This window comes from Buteo buteo, chromosome 23 (genome assembly GCF_964188355.1).
Source record: "Buteo buteo chromosome 23, bButBut1.hap1.1, whole genome shotgun sequence".
In the NCBI taxonomy this organism is placed as follows: domain Eukaryota; kingdom Metazoa; phylum Chordata; class Aves; order Accipitriformes; family Accipitridae; genus Buteo; species Buteo buteo.
Genome location: NC_134193.1, coordinates 7,413,068 through 7,433,836, shown reverse-complemented (window position 1 = coordinate 7,433,836; position 20,769 = coordinate 7,413,068). Strand labels below are relative to the sequence as shown.

The 20,769-nt window shown below is 47.8% G+C and overlaps 1 protein-coding gene across 4 annotated transcripts in view; it reads left to right on the top strand.

Moving 5' to 3' along the window:
- The window catches only part of LGR6 (leucine rich repeat containing G protein-coupled receptor 6), a 149,850-nt gene that overhangs the window by 124,655 nt on the left and 4,426 nt on the right, over positions 1 to 20,769 (top strand). For 2 of the 4 annotated variants that reach the window (XM_075054634.1, XM_075054632.1), the window contains 11 exons: positions 1,161 to 1,232; positions 2,455 to 2,526; positions 3,668 to 3,736; positions 4,710 to 4,781; positions 7,880 to 7,945; positions 10,450 to 10,521; positions 12,153 to 12,224; positions 12,963 to 13,088; positions 15,229 to 15,371; positions 19,580 to 19,585; positions 20,619 to 20,699. In XM_075054634.1, coding sequence (XP_074910735.1) covers positions 1,161 to 1,232; positions 2,455 to 2,526; positions 3,668 to 3,736; positions 4,710 to 4,781; positions 7,880 to 7,945; positions 10,450 to 10,521; positions 12,153 to 12,224; positions 12,963 to 13,088; positions 15,229 to 15,371; positions 19,580 to 19,585; positions 20,619 to 20,699 — 851 coding nt within the window. Of the gene's footprint in view, positions 1 to 1,160; positions 1,233 to 2,454; positions 2,527 to 3,667; positions 3,737 to 4,709; positions 4,782 to 7,879; positions 7,946 to 10,449; positions 10,522 to 12,152; positions 12,225 to 12,962; positions 13,089 to 15,228; positions 15,390 to 19,579; positions 19,586 to 20,618; positions 20,700 to 20,769 lie in introns of all 4 variants that reach the window. The other 2 variants (XM_075054633.1, XM_075054635.1) reach the window with 2 other exon arrangements.

The following is a 20,769-nucleotide window of genomic DNA, read 5'->3' as shown; positions in this document are numbered from 1 at the left end:
GTGAGGCCATGGCTTCTGCAGGCCCTGTGCCACTTCCTCTGATGTGCAGAAACTGTTTGATCTCCCTTAGGACAAATTTATTTTACAAAAAATAAAAAAAAAAATTTACAAAAAAATATTACAAAATTACAAAAGTTTATGACCATTTTAGTGGCTAGCTCTCTGTCCTCTAACTGGTCAGCCTGGGAGACACTAAAAATGGGAAACCATCCCACTTAACATACATGAAGCTAGAAGCCCCAAGATGAGGTTAAGTCAAGTTGATGTGGATCCATGGTTCCTGTGGATCCTAAGACTGTGTCACACTAGTGACAGGCTGAGGTGGGACAAAAGCAGATGCTTTGGTGCTTCTGGAAGGCTTGGAGTAAAAATCTGACACTATTTTCTTTTACTAGAAGAATTCTCAGGAGATTTCTCTGATCAGACCAGATATCATCATTACTCTGACATTCAAAATAAGATCCTTAATCCACTTTGAGATGACTTTTGAAATGCCCATCACTAAATAAAAGGCAAATTTCAAACAACCATCCAACTAATCACTCACGGACTCCTCTAGGATTAAACAACCTGGGCATCACCCAGAGCCTGGTCTTGGTCCTGGACACAGGATACCATGGATGCCTTTGATGTACAGGAGATCAGACTGTGGCCACAGAGCTCTATTCTGCTGCAAAATTTTGCTGATAGCAATTTTCAAGCTTAACCAAAAATATCACAGCTAGCTCTACAAGTACTTTAAAGTCACATGGGCCAATAATTCATGATAGGCTGCACTCTGGTTAACAGGTTTGGAGATATAATGGAGACCATCCATAAAAATTGTGATTCCTGGAGGGTATAAAATAAGTGTATTTTGTTTGCTCCTGTTTCCTGACCTGTAAATTGTTAACCCTTAAGTTCTTGTGTTCTTGGTGGGTTCAGTGGAGTGACATATGGAGCACCAAATTATACACAGAGTAAATACAGTAGAATGAGGGCTTTGTCCTGCCAAAGGACAGACCTTGTTCACTTGTTGGGATGATGCTACAGCTGGAACAGAGTGCACATCTATTTTATGTGTGTTTTGAAATTGCCCTGCCTTTAAAAGTGTTGAGGAAAGAAGGTGTCTTCAAGCCTTCCTCATCCATTAATATCAAGATATTTGTTTCTCCCAACAGCGGTTTTCATAACAACAACATCAAAGCTATTCCAGAGAATGCATTTGTTGGGAATCCCCTTCTCCAAACAATGTAAGAAAATTAAACAATATTTCCTAAATCCTTATATCCCCCAGAAACGAGCATTTCCTGATGTCTTTGGTTGGGATTTCTGACAGTTGTCAGCATGACTGCAATTTGACATTTGTTGTATATGGGCCAACACAAGCTGAAATTAGCTCCTTCTCAGCTACGCCTCAGTTTTTTTGCCATGGGTTCTCCTTTCCCCACAGCTGAACTTTGCTGTGGTACAGGGTGATAACAATGAAGGAACAATATATGGGTGGTCTGCATGGAAATCTTGCTGTGCATAACAGGATTTTCTAAGCCCTGGTTGACATCTGCCTGTGTTTATTCCTTGTCCTTAGAAAAGCTGCTAGGCAGCTACAGCAGTAGCTATATGTGTCATGGAGCTGGCACACCAGATCATTGTGTGTCTACTCAGACCCATGGATACAAAGTTCTGCAGATAAATACACTCAGTTGTCAGCTCATTTCCCCTCTGACCCAGACACAGGTAGACATTTTTGGACCGTTCTTCCCTGGACCACACTGATATTGGAAACCATGGCAAGTAACAAAAGCTCTGCTTGGCCAGTTTGGGACTTAAGTTACAGAAATACCAACATCTGGAAAGCCATGGTGACACTGAGTGAAAACAGTCACTGCTCCAGTCAAAACAAACTAGCCTCATCCCCATCTTCCTTGGGCACCATCCTTGGAGTGACATGGGGGTGGGACACATCCAGAATACTCATGTCTCCATTGGATCTGCCCATCTAAAGTCTTTCACAGTCTGTGGAGGGAAGTCCTTTTTGTAGGAGGTGATTCAACTCCTAAAGCTGGTTGGATCCAAGAAGTGTTCACTTCTCGCCACTGACTGTGACAAGTAGGAAAGATGCTGGTGCTGTGGATATGTAAGATCAGAGGAGGTGTCATCAAGTGCAAGGTGTTTCCCAGCAGGGCTACAGCACTATAGCAGGGTTGAAGGAGGGCTTTGCATCTTTCTAGCCTGCCTGGTTCATCAGGACCCTAAATGGCCCTTTCAGAGCAGCAGGATACCTCAGCTGTAACAATGTTCAGCCAATACAGGCTAGTGGGAAAGCCTGGGCTTATCTGGAAAACAAGGATTTCTCACAGGATAGCCAGCACCTCCTACATAGCTTACTACTAGTTGCTCCAATGCTCTTAACCTGTAATAGCATCTTCTCTTCATGCACAGCAGATTCTGACCAGTTACTCCCTTCCTTTGCAGCCATTTTTATGACAATCCCATCCAGTTTGTTGGACAGTCTGCTTTCCAGTACTTGCCAAAGCTCCACACTCTGTAAGTTCACCAAGCACATCCTCAGAGAGGTAATATCCAAGGTCCAAACCCTGTGAGCTGGACACCTTAGTGGCCTTCTCCCTTCCTCTTTTCTAGAGCCCTTGTGCAAGAGATGATCATGGTGCCACTATTCTAGCCAGTCCCAATGGCAATGAGCCAAGGAATAGACAATGCAGATGTTTTCTGCTGAGGAAGAATAATTTTGAGAAGGGAATTTTGGAGGGAGCAATTTATTCCTCCTGCCCATCCAGCTGACAGGCACTGGAGTCTTCTAGGGTATCCAGAGCTGCATCAGCACCAGCAAAGACCACACTCACAAGTGCCACAACTTTTGCTGTATGCTGCTCAAGCAAACCCTGCGCTGTTGCGTAGTTGCCCAAACACAAGAACACTGAAGACATCTGCCTTCCTCCACAAGGTGGAGAAGCAGAGGAACACATCCCATAACACAGACACCATGGCACAAATAATCTTACTGGGCAGCCATCAGTGACAAGCTTCCTTCACGTGTTGGCCCTAAGCCTGCTCCAGGGCCACCACCATGTGGTGGGCACCATCTAGACCACAGCAGCTGCTCCACGTTGGCTGGCCTGGACTGGCTGTTTTTTCAGCTAACCTGTTGTGGCACAGCACTAAATACTGAGGCAGAGGCAACCTCAAAATCTCTGTTTATAAGCCTCACCCAGCCTTTCACTGCAGGAACACACACTCAGGCAAATAAAATAAATCCTTCAAATACTCATGCACTCTTCAGCTCCAGATGCATAGACTCTGTGAGGCTTGGGTGGGATGCCTGCTTACATTCCCCATGGTAATTGTTTGGGATTTTTTTATTTAATTTGGGTAGAGATCATGCCAAGAATGTCAGTGGTTGGAGGAGGGTCAGAGCTTGCCAAGCCTCCTTGCATAGAAATGCCCAGCTCTGGCTCACTGTGTCTGCGCTGCTTGAGACGTCTGCTCCACCACCCAGCTGGCAGTGGCACACTGATGACAGGGGCACCTTTGGATCTGGGCCTCTGATCACCCCATTTACGTGTGAGGAAGCAGATTTGCCACCATGGCTGATGGGTCTGGGACCTTGGGCAGCTGTACTTGCTTCTGCGTTCTCTGTCCATCTCACTTCACCCTCGTTTCTCTGCAGGTCGCTCAATGGTGCAACGGACATCAGAGAATTCCCAGACCTTAAAGGCACCACCAGCCTAGAAGTTTTGTGAGTGGCAACTCTCTCCCTTTTACCCTGCTATTTGTGCTCTTCCTCCTTCAAGGCGGTCCAGGCTGTTTCAGCGAGGACAACTTTCACAGTGCTGTGCAGTTGGTTGTCTTCAGCCCTGCCTCTCCCTGGTCACTCACCTCTCTGCTTCGTTTCACCCCTGTGGCTCCTGAAAGCAGCTTTCCTCTCCGTGAGTTGCTCTCTCGGTACTGTTGAGTGTACTCCAATCTTTTTTTGATTTTTGTTTTTCTTCCTTTCCTTCTGCATCTGTGAAGGAATGAGCCTTTCGGTGCAGTGCTTCAGTGTGGTCTGCTGAGACCCAGTGTCTCTGCCCATCCTGGGACCAGCACTGCTAGTGGAGTGCAGGAAACATCTGCTGTATTTGCCACATATCTGCCACCCAGGCTGGGGGCTCCTGGAACTGGTCTAGTCCCATCCTCATACCACCAGACCCGGAGAGCAGGAGCCTGGAGGACATGCTGTCTCTGGCCACCCACTGTTCTCCTTTCTAGGGTACTGGTCCACACACTGTGCTCAAACCAGGAGCACAGCTGAGCACTCCGGCCCAGTAGTGTGACATGCCCTGTCTCAAGGACCCAGGGACACACCATCCATCCTCCATACATGGGTTTCTGAGGCAGTCATGGCTCCAGGCAGATCACCAGTCTGGACAATGGGGAACTGACAGAGCATGCCACAGATGGCACTGCCACCTGCCCTCGATGTGGCCAAGGACAGCAGTGAATTCAGTACTCAGCAACATCCCAGAATTTCTTATAGGCACATTTGTCTTTACCAGATCCAGCAGCAGTGCCCATTTCAAAGTCAGTTTTTGTTTCTTTCCATGTATTTCATTATCCCATTGATATTGTCTCTCCTGCCACCATCTGGGACCAATAACTGGGCTTGCAGGTCGCAGTCTGGGTGCTGGCTCTCAGTAACACCATTTCTTCTCTCTCCACCACTCCTCTAGGACCTTGACCCGGGCAGGCATCTGTTTACTCCCCAGAGGGATGTGCCAGCAGCTGCCCAGCCTCCGAGTCCTGTGAGTAACACATTTATTTGTCCTGCCTGGTCTTTAGAAAAGTGCCATCAGAAACTGGGCTTTCTTCTTGTCTAGCTCAGGGAGGGGACCAACTATGGAAGACCATCCTGTGGTTCTTGTTCCCATTATCTTTTCCATGCAGAAAACACCGCCTTCTTAGGCTCTGCATGTTCTTGAACTTGCTTGCTTCATCCCAGTGTGATGCTCTCGACTCAGGGCTGCAAGCAATAAGGCATATCCACATTTGCCTCCTCCTTACTCTGCACCAGTGGGAACTGTCTGCCCCATGCAAGGGAGGTAGAGAGGGTGCAAAGTGTGGTGGGTAGAAACAGCAGCAGCATTTCAGAGCTCCTCCATATACAAAGCACAAAAGCCAGGGGTAAATCACATTTCACACAATGCTCTGCCCCAATGTTGGCTTACTGCAGTTGGAGCTCCAGCAAGTCCCATCATCTGGAGGAACAATCCTGTTCACACTCCAGGAGGGGACAGGCCTGACCTGATGGGGACCTGCAAGACCACATGGCCATGGCCCCTCACATGGTGCAGCAGTGGCAGGTCAGGGTTTTTCTCAGAGTCTCTAAGTTGCTGTGGCTCTACCTGCTTGACAAGGCACTGAATGATGCTGACTGGGGGTGTGTGTGGTTTTTTCTTTAACTTGGTACCTGATGAAATCAGCATCTTGGAAAGACTCTTGCATCTCCTCAGGAATCACACCCCTCATTCCTGAGATCCCCAACCTTGTCTGCAGTCAAAGACATCCTCAGGAAATGAGTCATGAGCCAGATTTATACAAGTTTGCAGCCTTAGGGCAAGCAAGAGGCTTGCCTCTCATCAGTCTTTATACAAGCAAGCTGAAAATGAAAACAAGTTTGTTCCAGGAAAGCAACAGGAGTGAGTTCTTGATCACAGAAATTGGAAACAAAAGAACGTAAAAATAAAAGGACACAATTTGTAACTTAGCAGATCACAGCATTTTGGCTCCAGCTGTCCCTGTAGGGAAGATGTCTCATCTTTAGACATCTGGACCAATCCAATGGACATCTTGCCACCAAAGTGTAGCCTTCGGAATGGCCCAGGCTGTAGGGTCCCAAGTGCTCTGTACATGTTTGCAAGTTATCAGACTGTAAAACTTCACAGCAGAGCCTGTTCTTCATGCCTGCCCCCTCCTTGTGAAAGAGTTTTATTGGGACACCCCACCTTGTTCCTTGTTCCTCTTTCCCAGTTAATTTTACTGACATTAATTGCATTGCTTTCAGAGTTTGAAGAGAGGGTATGTGGGCCAATGTTTGTGCATGTTTACATGTCTCTTGCCTTTGAAATGCATTGACCTTCTGTCCCCACAGATATAGTGATTGTTCTCACTTCTTTCCCAGACTTTGCCAGCCCCTCAGCAGTTCATCAGGTTGCCATTATGACTGTGACATGTCTGAACACAGATGATACAGTTAATGCCACATTTCTGACCTCCAGCTGCTCACATCATGCTGCAGATTTTCTGCAGAGATCTTGCACGGGGGCTGTAAGAGCTACCACAGGGGCATGAGGCTTGTGGCCATGCTGCAATGCTGGTCTGTGCGTGGGCATTGACCCCAGCACACTCAGGCAGGGCAGCGTTGCCAAGCTTGAGCTTGGCATCAACCTGACATCATCCTGCTGCATTTTTCCAGAGCTTCTGTGGCTCAGGAGACAGATTTGTCTTTCCTGTCAAGCAGAAATAGCTGAAGCTTCCCTGAGCAGAGCTAAAGTCCCTTGATGCCACCAGTACCTTCATCCTGATGTGTCCTCAACACAGTTTCAGTGACTGAGGCTGCTCTGCTGGTACATATTGGGCTGCATCTGGTTACCCTCTCTCTGGAGGAACCAGAAATAAATCCTGGGGCTGCATTCTCCTTCCATCACCATCTACCTAAGGCACCACCCTGTCAAGCCCAGTGGATTGACACAGAGTCTAGGGAAAAGTGACTGACACCATAGCTCTTTCTCCATACTGGGTGATAGTCTCCAGAGCCAAGCCCAAAACTTTTGCTTGCTTTTTCCTCCCTTCTCCTCCCCACCATGGAAAACTGGTGGAGAGGGGGTTGGCAAAAAAAATAAATAATTGAAATGCTTTAGCAGCAACTTATTGGCAGAAAGATGGAAACTGTGTTTGGAAAGTTGGCGGAGAGGCCACATACACAACTTTTTACCCCAGGGCAAATTCCCTCAAACAGCCACAAATCCAGCCTTTGCTGGTGAGGGAAAAAGCTGATTTTAAGCATTACTCCTTACCCAGACCATTTCAGTTTTAATAAATTCACATTAATCTGTGCCACAATAGGTTTTCCTCTGACTACCAAGTCACCCTACCTTGGATGCTGACATGCCACTGGGCTATGAAGCAGTGGGAACAGGAGTTTCCTGGGAATTGCTTTCAAGTGGCAGCACTTGAAAGAATGGGGAACAAAGATTTTCACAGTCTGTAATGTCCTGTACCAAATCTCTGCCTGTGCCACAACCCCTTCCCTAAACCTGGGGAAGAGCCAGGAAAGGCTGAGTGGAGAGCAGGTGACGGGCAGTTGGGTTTGCTGTGCCAGCAAGGAGGCAAGGCAGCTGGCTGGCTGCTCTGCTGGCCAAAACCTCCCCAGGCTCTGAAAGCACATCTGCAGCTTTTGTGAGCTCCCCCATCCACAACAGCAGGATGGGAGCTCTGGCACAAATACCTCTCTGCTTTGCCCGCAGAAAAGCAAGGCTGTGCATGGCAGAATTTGGCATGGATGCATTTCACAGCTGACTTGGGGCTGGGGAGAAAAAGCCCACCCCAGTTGTAGAAGCAGCTCCATCAGTCTGCAGCTTGTGCTGGATGAAGCTGGGCTGGGGCTGGATAAGTAGGTAAACCACTGAGCAATCCTTGCCTTGCCTTGCACAAAGATGCTCAGAGCAAGGGTCAGGTGTGTGCAGAGTGGAGATCCCCCTCACCTGGGGTTACTGCTCTCTGCAGCTGTGCAAAATGGAAGTCATGTCATCCCCCTCTCCAGCAATATCTGCTTTCCAAGGGAGGGGTCAGGGGCACTCACTTTTGATCTCGTAACATTTCTGTGCTGGTCCTTCCCCTGCAGAGAACTGTCATACAACCAAATTGAAGATCTGCCCAGTTTCCACCGGTGTCAGCGACTGGAGGAGCTGTGAGTAAAGAGATGCCCTTACTTGCGCCATGCTCTGGGGAAAAGGGGCTGATTTGGGGACAGAGGCAGCTCACCAAGCACTGGGAAAGCTGAGCTTTATAACTCACTGTTTGGACTGTAAGTGGACCAGAGCACCACGCTTTGCCCCTGTGCAAATACAGAATAAAAATACATCCCCTGTGCATAGGAACTTAATTCTCTCGGGTCTTTTTGGAGGTCCCAGCCACAGCAAACACAAGTAGGATGTGACAGCACTGAATTTTACTTCACTAATTCAAGTCCCAATATGAGTTAATCTAGAATGGGGTTTATCTCTACTATAAAAACCTTCTGCTTCAAGGAGTGGTCTCATCCCCTGGGCACAAAGCAGCTTTTATCCACACTGCTCAGGGCTCGCCACTCTGTGGAGAAGATTGATGCTTTCCTCATTTAGTACTTGTATTGGGTCTTCTCTGGACCCTGGGAGGCACCTCTGTTGCTCTGAAACAGTTATTCACGTTCAGTTCAAGGTGTCTGGAGATCTGGCCCTACATTTCAAATCTAACAGAAGTTCTTGGCCTTTTTGAGAAAAAAAAAAATAGACTCCATGATTTTTTATAGAATTCTGAAACCTGGAAGAGTAGATGTGTGGGAGCAGCATCCCCACAAAAATACACTGGAGAGGTTGTGCCTGCTCTCTGCAGCACCCCAGCCTGGATGGCAAGACCATTTCATTGATCCTTAGCAAAACCACACATCGGGACACTGAAATCACATGAAAATGAGAGTTACATAGCCTGTGCTGCCTCTTCAGGAGCTCTGAGGACAAAGTTAGAGCTGGATGTATTTTAGCTAAAGTACCACCAGGAAAATGTTTAAAAAAATAGAAAAGTTATCAAAAAATGGACAAACTTTCAGAACTCCAAAACTGTAGTTTCACTCATTGTGCCTAAATTGCTTCTTACAATATTTTATAATATGCCAAATTCAGACTTATGATTAACATCAAAGTGCAGTAAATCCCTCTTTCAGACTACTTAAGTCAGACAGACTGTGTCTTATATTAACATTTTCTTACAAAATGAGTATTTGGTCCCTTAAGCCCAAAGTTATCATCCTGTAAGCCCCACCCCCACCAGGCATCAGCATTCCTGCTGGGAAATACGTTGGAAACAAGTCTGGTGGTGCATGGTGGTGCAGCCTGGCATGCAAACAACTTATGTGTGCCAGTTGCTCTGCTGTAACTGCCAATGTGCAGGTTTTTACCTGCAACGCACAGGTGGTCCTCACAGCTAAACATCCTTGACTTATATTTCACTAGCTTGCTCCAATATCCCTTCTTCCCAAGCTCCAGCTTTCCCACTCAGTGCTCTTCTACCTGAGACCCCCAAATTTGTGCACAGAGCTTCCCATGGCCCTCCCTTGAAATCTTAACTAGATGTACAAGGAATGCCTTCTTGGCTACAAGGAGTGTTGAGAAACCAGTAGTAGAGCAGATATGAGAGCCTCAAGCCCCTGCCTCTGAAACATGAACGTGGGGCCAAATACCAGCGGAGATATTACAGCCATCAGGTGCAGGTCCTTGTGTGAGATGAGTCAAGATCATTTCTGAGTCTGAAAGCAGGTTAGCTACACAACAAACACCCAAGGGAGCAGTTGTAAGTAGAGCACTAGTCTGTGGCTGTCTCCCCTTGCAGAAGGTCACACATGGGGAGACCACGTCTGCAGGTCTGGGAATTCATGATGGGCATTTTGCAGAAATTTTAAAAAATATTCACCCTTGTTCCACACTAGGGAAAAGAAAACTGAAAAACTTAATGTTTCCCACAAAGTGGATGCTTGGATCAAGATGTCTCTCGAGAGATGTAGGGGTTGTATAGGTCAGTCGGCAAACACCATGTGAGCCCTTACCCTGCCCCCTCCCCTGCTCTGGGGAGTGCAGGAGGCTGCTGGAAGGGAGATGTGCAGGGGCTGAGGCACTTCATGAAATTACATGTGCAGGATGTGGACGGTGGGTTCAGCAAGACATCAGGATTTTTCTTCATAAAAACCTGAGATGCCTTCAGCCCTCAAACCCCCTTCATAATCACCAAGGCAAAAGGCAGCACCATGTAGTCCTTCCCAAAGGGTCACTCAGAGCTGTTTGCTGACTCACTGGCTCCAAGATCTCCTCTTTTGCTCTGGACGAAGCAGTCTGAAGGCTTAGGGTGGAGCAGAATGGGAAACCAGCATGGCTTTGGAGATAATGAGGCACCTTTAACCACTGCACATCAATGGCACTTTACTGTGCCATGATGGCATCAAAAGCAGAGGCTGTCTGAGCGCTGGAGCAGCCCATAGGAGCGAATGGCTTTGAGCTGTTCTGTTGCTCATCCTGTTTGCCCCTTGAAGTTAGAGTAGGCCTCCCAAGCGCAAATGACAACTTCCACTGTGACAGTTTGCAGCTGCTGCCATGGGACAAAGATCCCTACAAAGTACGAATGCTGCCTTCAGGTATTTTCTCAAACCAGTTTCTGTTTTGTCAGTGGTCTCCAGCACAACAGGATCCATGAAATCAGAGCAGACACCTTTATGCAGCTGATGGCCCTGCGCTCCATGTAAGTATTGTCTGGCAGGGGGAACGACTGGGCTTTTTGCTGGGGGAAGGGGAACTGTGAGCACCCAGCCAGGCCAGTGTGGAGTTTCCCAACTCTACCCCCTCTGCCTCTGCTGGGAGGCTTTACCATCTAGTCCCTCTTCCACTTCCCCTTACAAAAGAACAGGGCACAAACCTTCCCTCTGGCTTCCTTTCTGCATGTAAACAACCACTGTAAATAAACTTATTACCTGCCAGCCTTCCTGCCCACATATGCGGACACTCCACACCACACTCTCTAACCACATGCTGCAACTTGTACGTTGCACAGCACACATTACTGAGACCTGCCTCCTAAATGCCCATGCAGACACGGACTCATGGCAGGGATTTACCATGGTGTGCATGAGCTCTAGCACCCCGTTCCATACACATGCTAATCCTTGGCCATGCACTCCTGGAACAGCCGGCAGAACATCCCATTTGATTTTGGACTGTCTCCCCACAACTCAAAAGCATATGTTGGATGTATTAAGTGCACACAAGCATGCACATATCATACATGCATAGTGACCGTGCAGTAGACAGCCCACTTAAGTGCTTGGTACCTTTGAGAAGCTAGTAAGGCTCTGCAGGGCATAATTCTCCCTGTGACACTTAGGAAGAGCCCTCTAAGTGCTGATGGTCTTTATTTGAGGTTGTTTTAGGAAGTGCACTGAATTGCATAAAAGCTTTTTCCTATGGTGCAGCAATTTGAGTGTCATTTAATAGGCCAGCATTCCTAGAGATCCCATGAGTGTCACGTACACGATGTTTATAACTGCACAGGAACACTCACGTATTACATGTAACACTACAGACAAGCATGCAAATATGAGCATGCTACTGCCACACTATAGTCACACAAACGTACAGCTGAGTGTGCAAGCTCTATCATTTGCCTTTGGGTATGTTCTGGGTCCCTGTGGGAAGGATTCATCTCACACAACTTCAGCCTTTTGCAGTGTGACGCACATATCTGGGCACTTGGCTCCCTTCAGAGCTGGAGAGATGAAGATATATGTAGGAGATTGCTTGTGTAGTCAGCCTTAGGAGAAGAAAAGCTTCCTAATATGCTGGTTCCTCTCTGCTGATAACAGAGGGAGTTGAGGCCTCTAGCTCAGATGGAAGCAAAGCTTATGGAGGAACCTCAATGAATCCAAGTGAACTGTACATGACAGGAGACACTCTAAGATGACCTTGGTTCACTTTCCACACAGCCCCTGACCCTATCTGCGCTTGCCTGGGCACCCAGCACTGTGACCAGATCAGGGATGCTCTGGCACTAAGGCATAACCTGTCTACTGCTCTGAGGTTTAGCATGTTAGCATAAAGTCCCCAAATTTACAGAAATGAACCCAGAAAGGATCCTTTCCCATTGGTCTCAGTGGAGGAGCTACTGCAAGGCAAACTCTTGTGCTCTCTGTTAGAAACCACCCATATATAGACCCAAACATATTTATCTCCAGGGAGCTGCAATGAGACAGAACTTGTTGCTGACCAAGGGGCTAAATATCCCACATTTTCTTGCATCCAACCCCTTGACCAGGCTGGTGTCAGAAGCTTCACTGCCCTGCTCTGCACCCCTCTTACTGGCATGTCCTTGCCTTGCAGAGACCTGAGCTGGAATTACATCCAGTTTATTCACCCTGAAGCCTTTGTGACCCTGCACTCTCTCACCAAGCTGTAAGTTGCAGTGATATTTCTTTCAGAGTGGGCCATGGAGACCAGGTATCTGAGGACCTCAGACTGACTCACCAAGCTACCAGGACACCTGGCATTTAGATATCAGAAGGCTGCAGTGCTGAGGTGCATGTCTCAGCACTAACATGGGCAGACCAAATCCCAAGGCTTCCTATCAATATTAAAGGGATGATGAAAGCACAGAAGAGGCCATTTTCAAGATGCTCCCACCCTGAACACTTAAACCTTTACTTTCTGATGCTTTCATACATGCCTTAGTTGCCTTTATGAAAGCATGAAAGATGCTTTCTGAAAGATCAGCATGATAGACCATTTCAGCAAGAGTCATTGCAGATCATCTTTGCTGGTTCTGGAGGGGCCCCAGTCCTCAGCCCCCTCACTAAGACTCTTGGGTATTTTATGGGCTGGGAGTTGCAGTCATACCTGACCTATTATGGGGGAAGTGGTGGGGGAAGAGATGCATGGGGCAGATATGTGCACAGAGAGGTAGATACTACCCAGAAATTTCAGCGTGGGCATTAACACTCGCCCCTCATTTTCCCCAGGGATTGCAGTATCAATCCATTTATCTCCAGAGGATCTTGGTCCCCATGCAGCACGCAGCCCCATTTCGGCATCACGTTTGAGGGAGCAATCAAGGCAGGCAGCCTCTGCTTGGCTGAGATAGCACTAGCAGCAAAACACTGACCGCAGTCTCCCTCTCTGCTTTCCCTTCATCAGGGACTTGACTGATAACCGGCTGGTCACGCTGCCTCTGGATGGTTTGGGTGGACTGACTCATCTGAAGCTCCAAGGCAACCCGGATCTCTCTGAGCCCTTCACCAAGGAGAGCTTCCCCAAAATGAGGTACTGATAGTGGTGGCTCTTTCACTTCTGGCACTCAGCACAGCCTGTATTTGCTTACAGCAATCAGCCTTCTGCTTTCCTTGTTTATCTCACGCTTTCCTCCATCCTTTTAGGCCAATAGGTTGAGGAAGCTTCATCTGCTGCTAACATGCCTCATCTTTTAAAGTCTTCCACAGGAGAGTGGTGATGCATTCCTGGGCCTGCCACCCACACCCCAAACACACACACAAGTGGAAAGCACAGAGTGGGCCCAGCTCAGGGCTCCTCTCAATGGAAAACATTCCCAGAAGCCAGTCCTAGCTAATGACATCCAGCTTTCCTTCAGTAAACTCTGTTTGTGTGGCCGTGTCTTGTCTGCTATGGATTAATGAGGAGCCTGAAGGGGTCAAACTGAGCAAGATGAGGCTGCAAAAGGCTTGGAGCACAGTATCACACTGCAGGCTCTGGCTCTCCCGACCCTCCCTTAGTGGTGGGTCTCCGGCATGGCACCTGCCCTCAGGCTGAGGGGCCCACGGCCCAGATGACTCAAATTTCCCTGAGGTGAAGCCATCTCTTGCTTGGGCTTCCCAGCTAGTTCCCTTGGAGCCAAGGATGCATGAGCTGATGCTCCCACTCATCCAGTACAGGTTCCCAAATGCTGAAGCTTCTCAAATTTAGACACCTGCAACCGTGCTGGAGTCACAGGCCCCTGCACCACCATTGGGCTTAATAGCTCAGGTCTGATGAAAAGTGCGGAGCTCTCACTTCGATCTGCCTCAGCAATGGTGCCTACAGGGCTTTCCCTTCTGACTTTTTTCACTCATCATGGCTGGTATTTGTTGCATGACTGGTTTCCAAATGGTAGGGGATCCCAGAAGCTTCTGGATGGCTTTCCACACCCAAGATGGCAGTCCCTTGTGCAGAGTGGGTCAAGTTCAGCACTTCCAGGGGTGTGTCTCCTCTAAACTAATTCCATTGACATCTGTGGAGCTGGTTTGGATTTGTACCAGAGAGACTGAGTCTTCAGGAGTGGTTCATTGAACCACACCAGGCAATGGACCCATTAACATTTCCTAAATTTGGGGGTACTGCCATTAAGTAGTCTTATTTTGGGGGCATATTTCTGGAGGCATCATCTAAGAACAGTTCTTAGCCATCCTAGGAGGACCTGTACCTCCCTACCACCTTTCAATAAGAGGATTTAATTTGGAGCTTATAACAGGAAGCAAGCTTGTATACAGAGTTTCCATAGCCTCCCGGGGCTCAGCCAGAAATGTTTGGGAACTTAAAACAAAAGCATATTTTTAGAATATAGAGTTTCATTGTATTTACTGATCTTGTCAGAAGACCTTAATTGTCTGGAAAACCTGAGGTTCCTTTGCCCTCATCAGCAGTCTTCCTGACTTCGAGCAAAGAAACAGGAGTTTGCTGTCTTTGAAGAAAACGCAGCTGCTGACTGATAGCCTGGTATTTCATCCAGATGATGTTCAGCTGCTGTTTAATTAACCTCATAATATATGCTATAATTAACAACTAACAATTCTACTTTCAAGTAGAAATCAGACATACTAAAATAACTTGCTACACTTGAGAGACCTGAGATTTTCCTGCCTGAGCTGGCAGGGGTGAGCCACACTCATGGAACTGAAGTTTGGAGGTGCCTCTCTGACCTTCAGAAACTAGCAAGCGGGACCTTGCACTTGCTCAAGCTCTCAGGAAGTTACTCACCTTGAACAAAAGAATGGATGCCCAGCAAGAAATGTCCTTGGGGTAAAAAAATGAAGAGTCCACATGCACGTGGCATATTGCTAGAGGGCAGGGGAAAGAGAGGCTAATTCAGTCTAGAGAGAACTGCGGAAAGTTTTTAGGAATTATCCAGGAACTTTGGTGCAGTTTCCAAACCTGCTGTTTGACAACATTCTATTGACAGACAGTGTCTTAAGTGCCAGAAGTGGGGCAGTGCAGAGACATCGTGGGGTGACTTGGATCCACACTCTGTCCTACGTGGAGTCCTTCACCAGAGCAAAGTCCTGCTCCAACATAACCATCACCTGACAGACTGGCTTTTGTTACATATTGAAATTAAGCAAAAAGTGCAAAGCAATGGAGAGTCAGGTCATGAAAGCAATGCACCTCAAAGTTCTGCTTTCCCCCTTTGCAGAGTCCTTGAGGTACCTTATGCCTACCAGTGCTGTGCCTATGGAAGCTGCAGCAGCTTCTTCAAGATGTCCAACCAATGGCAGGCAGAAGACATGAGCCCTGAGGAGGAGGATCCCCACAAGAGGACCATGGAATTGTTTCCAGGTCATGCTGATAATCACTGTAAGTAAACTGGGCTGAATGGTGATCAATCCATGGGCAGGGCCATGCTGTGAGCTAGGATGCAATCCTGCATTTGCAGGAGTGGTCCTACTGCTAGCTATGGAGTTACCCCTGCCTCAGGGAAGGCAGACTGATCCTTCTCCAGCTCTAGTGGCCAGTTGTTGTGAATGGGCTTCAGTTAGTGTCACTGCATTGGAAAGAGCTGATCTGGCACATCCAAACCTTCACAATCTAACAGAAAGATCTGGCAGTCCTCAACAGCATGGACACGTTTGCTAATTTGGCCTTGCTGACTATAGAGGGAGGCTACCCAAGCTACTGAAAGGTGGCTGAGGTTACATGGGACAGCTTCTGGGCTTGGTCATTAGACCTTTTTGTTCAAGAGTCAATTTATTCTGTGCTCTAAGTCACTTCTGCAAAGACCTCCATGAAATCTATTGCACGAGGCCAGCAGAGGAGTCTGCAAAGCACACCACCTGCACCCACAGACTCACAGCACAACAGCAGCTCCAAGAGGAAAGCTGGTGTGATCCCTTTGCAAGAGAATCTCAGAATAATGTGAAGAAAAGCATGAGCCCCTTTGCTTCCTCTGTAACTGCTGGAGAGTGGAAATAGCATTTCAGGACATAGCTTGGATGCTGCCTTTGTTTATATGTTTGCCCTGTAGGCAAAACCACATCATGCTGTGTGCCTGTAGGAGATGGGGAGAGGGCTTGGGTCCCTGGGGAGTGCTTGACTCACCTGCTCCCAGGAGGACCATGCACCCAGCCATAACCAGGGGCTCTGCAGGATCTCCTCCTGCATCCTAAGCAGGCAGGACTAGATCTGGAGACAGATATTGACCCAGAGCAGTTGGGTTCTCTGTGTTACAGCAGTGATGGGAGACAGGATGACCCAGACACTTTATGACACAGCCAGCGAGTGAGTCACAAGCCCTGCATCCCTGCTCCTGCCATCTGCCCTGCCCTGATCCTTCACAGACTAAGAATAAGCTTTAGCAATGTATAAAGTCCAGCCAGAGGCTAACAAGTGTGATTCCTACCAGCATGATGTGGCTCCTGGAAGCATGGTAGACTTGGTGGTTACACTGGGCAGACAGTACAAAGGAGCCATATGTTACGGTCATTGCTGCAGGAATTTCTTCTTGGTTGGGTCAGTTTTTCCATCATTAATGCAGCCCATACTTTAATGGTCCTTGTGCTTATAGTTGGGGTGTTTGCCCAGCAAGTTACAGCATCTGTGAAAAGACCTGGTTTGCAGCCAGGGCCCATAGTACTGCTTACAGACCTGCTTTTGCTGGGCACCAAAGCGTTTGGTGTCTCAAACAATATTCTCTCCTGGCCCTGTTAGCAGACCACTACCTACTAAAGACTCCCAGGCCTCCAAGACAGTCTCAGCCTCATGAATTATATGTGTATTGATGACATATTGGGACCAGAGGGGAATACTGACTGATTCTAAGATGTGCCAGATGAGATTATTAGCAGCTCATAAAGGCTCACATTCTCAGATCTTAAGCACTAGGTTTGTCTTGAAATATCAAACCACAGAGGTGCAAATGTGAAACGCACAAGAACATACTTCCTTACTGTGTGCGGCTTTTGCAGATGACTCTCCTTATAATTCAGCAATGCATGGTCTAGTCTTGACAATGAGGTTTTATGATATTGCTATTTTACTTAATTGTTGCTTTATTTCTGTCCCCAGTGTTTCCTTTCTGATGGCCACCAGTGGTATTTAGCTGTGTTATATGAATCTTGTAACACTTCCTCATTAAAAAGGAAAAGAGCTCCTAAACATTCCTTCCATGCAAGAGATAAAGTGGCTTCATTAAAAGAAAATAATTCAGGGCTCTGTCCCTGCAGTGTACAGCCAGGCTCATCAGGGTGCTTGCATGCTGTGGAAGAACTTGTGAGAGGGATGGGGCATGCTTCCAGATAGCCATGTCCTCTCAGCCTTGCATAGTGCTTCCAACAAGGCACTGAGGAGCCCTTTACAAACAAGTCCGCAGAAACTCACAGCCAGGTGGTGAAAGGCGACTTGTCCCAGGCAGCCATGTAGGGGCGAGAAATGGGTCCCTGGTGGCACAGCCCTGCTCCAGCAGCCAGGCAATGCTGCCTCCCACAGTGTGTTCCACTCCTGCATCCAGCATCCATCCCTCAGCCAAGCCCAGCACCCAAGAGACTGTCTGACTCCAGCCACAGAGTGCACATGGTGCCATGCTCCCCAGGGCCAGCTCAGCTCTTTCCCATCCTCCCAGGGCCCCCGATGACCAGGAACCCCCCAGACATCACCCAAGTGTGTCCATTCACATCTGAGTAACAGCCACCCAAAGCCCAAAGGAGTATAGTTAGTGCATGTCTCATCACTCTGTCACCTTGTCACTACAGATATTTAAGGTCCTGTGGCCAAATTTTTTGGTGCTTGGGATATGCCTCTTTGGATTATAGTTGGTGGCATTTAGCAGATACCCCCTGCTCCAAGCCTGTCCCATGTGGCTGGGCAGCACCTCAAAGATGGCTCAGGGGCTTGTCATACAGGACATCCACCCAACACTCTCCGGCAGCTCGCTCCTTCCACCCTCCCGAAACTGGCTGCAGAGGGAGAACAGGCAAAGTGCAAGTACTACCATTGCCATGGGGCACTTCCATCACAGTGCCAGCACTCCCCTTCAGGGCCACTGGTTTGAGGATAGAAAGGGATGTACTTACTTACAATTTACTTACATATGTTGGCAATAATGGAACAAAGCTATAGAAAGCAAGAAAAGAACACACTTGGATGGTTATCCTTGACAATAGGACACTGCTTTACCCAGTCCAGCATCTCCATTAGCTTGTAAAGCTGACTAATTAACTTTTGCAACCATCCAGCAAACCCTGGAGGGTCCTTAGAGCTACACTTTTCCTGCTTCTGTCATTCAAAAAGGCTACTCGAGTCCTGCAAAAAGCACCTACCCAGGCCCCTTACAGCCACCCATGCCCTAACTCTGAGGGAGAGAGCAATTATCTGCAACCCCACATGGGGACTGCTCTGGCTAAGGCAGACAGTACTAAAGGGGAAGAATCATCCAGCCCACTGTTTTTTGTTCTACCCTTTCTCCAGTATTTCTCCTCCTCTTCTTCTGACTGCGGTGTTGGTACAGCTATCTGGGAACAATTTTTCACGGAAAGGGCACTACTAGCAAAGTGGGGGTTTTCCATAAGGCCTCAGAAAGTGGAGGCACTTTAGCAAAATTCAAATAAATAAGAGCTACTTCAAAAACAATGTAGTCTGCCTTGCTAGAACACAACAGCCGTTTTCTTTTCTCTACAGTTCGCAGGCTGGGAGAAGTACTGATTTCCAGCAGAGAGGTACATTTTCTGCTTTGAATCCCACTGTGCTGCCAAGGATTGCTTTGCAATTCACAGCTAGCTCAGTAGTCCAGGCAAAACAAAAGATCTCTCCTTCACTTCATGCAAATGTTTAACCTACGCTTAAAAACAGCCTTTGTGCATTCTGGCCCTTTGAAGAGAAAAGTGGGGAGGGGGGGCAGATTACACTTTAACATTACCATGGGTTGAGTGGCAGGGGGGCACAGAAAGTGCAAGTCTCCGCATTGATTTGAGTATCGTGACTGCACATCACAGCCTCTACACTGTGGATGGAAAAGACACTGGAGATTTATAAGACTATAAAATACAAGAAGGAAATATTTTTCCATCCCACTGTGAGTGTTTTCTTGCCAGACTCCAAAGCAGCAGTAATATTTCAACTTTTATACAGACAGATTTAAAAAATGGCATTTTTTTCCAAAGCTCACTGAAGCCGAGAAAGCCACAATGCTTGTCAGGAGGCACTAAAGATAGCACGTTATTTGTCATCATTCTTTAATCAATTAATCCCAGTCATATTTTCAAACACAGGCAAGGAGCAGACCTCATGAGAGGCACCATTTCTAAACAGATTAGGCAACTAAATGCCACTTAGGTTAGCCATATCTTCAGCACTGTGGAAACTTGCCTTCCTGGCCAGTGTCTGAGCTGCCAGGCGCACACCTGGGCACCAGCATCAGTCCATATCATCCAAGGGAGAGTTCATCCCACAGCCATAGATCCAGCTCCCTAGCTATTGGGCTGCAGCAAGAAAAAAACATGTCCTTTCCCCTTCCTCCCGCCCACAGAAAACCCTCCAAAAATCTCCACTGGGAGCACAAGGCTGTGCTGGTGCCATGGGTGGGGATGGTGCAGTGGGACAGCAGCTGTCCTCACTGTGTCCCAGTGCTGTGAATCAGAGGTAGTTTGAGAAGAGGAATAAGGAACAGAGCAGAAAAGCATGTCTTGGATTAGATTAACAGGATGCCATTCTCCTTGGTGATGAACTACACCTACAGGCCATCGAAAACACAGCTGAGGTCTCAGCCCCATTCTCTTCCAGCAGCTTCTCCTTCAGCCAGGGAGTGTCTGACTGACCCTCAGAGAGCCCAAGCCTGGCTCAGGGTGCAGCTGCCAGCATGATGAGGATGCTGGCCCTGCAGGCTGGGCTCTGAGGGCAGTGCAGTCTGGTTGCATAAACCCCACAGATCCAAAGCCTGCAGGCATGGGCAATCAGTCTGTCTTTAAGCAAATTCAGGAATGGGAATGTCCAGGGTTAAAAACAGGGCACCACAGTCCCAAGAAATCATAGGACATAAAATAAAGCAATAAATGTTGGGTTCTCTTGTGTTTTTACTTCTGAGCCTTTTGGTGGTGGTGGTTGCTGACGAACAAGTTGTGCTGCAAGTAGAGGCTAATGGCTCTCTCTGAACAAAGCTCCAAAGTCCTTGTTGATGAACTAACGTTGGACAAAGCCTGCCCAGAAAGCTTAGAAGATGCATTTGAAGGCTTTTTTTTCTATAACCACATAGGCTAGAGTATTTCTTTATTTTTAATAAAGCATGCTAGGGAGGAGGGATCTGCAGTCACACAACTCTGGGATCTGGGGTTCTTACACTTCAAATGTTGGGAGTAACCTAAAAACATGGGGGTTGGCCACATTGCAACCTACCAATGTTTACAAGGCTTTCTCCCTCTACAGCAGTGACTGCAGGGGACAAACTGGACACCAGCAGCTACTTTGAACTTGTAGGCTGGGAACTGTCTGGGGAGGTCTGGGTTGAGGACAGGCAGTGGGAAAAGCTTCTGGCCCAGTTAGCCCTGATGGCCCTGCTTGTTCTTCTCTGAGCACCATTTCTCATTGTTTTCTCCCCAGATGACTTAGATGCAGATGACCTCCAGCTGGACCTCGAGGAATCAAAGTTGCACCCCACTATTCAGTGCACGCCAAGCCCCGGTGAGCAGCCAGGGAAACCCTTTGAACAAAGCTGGGATCCTTTGAGCTTCTCTAAATCCCCAGGATCCCA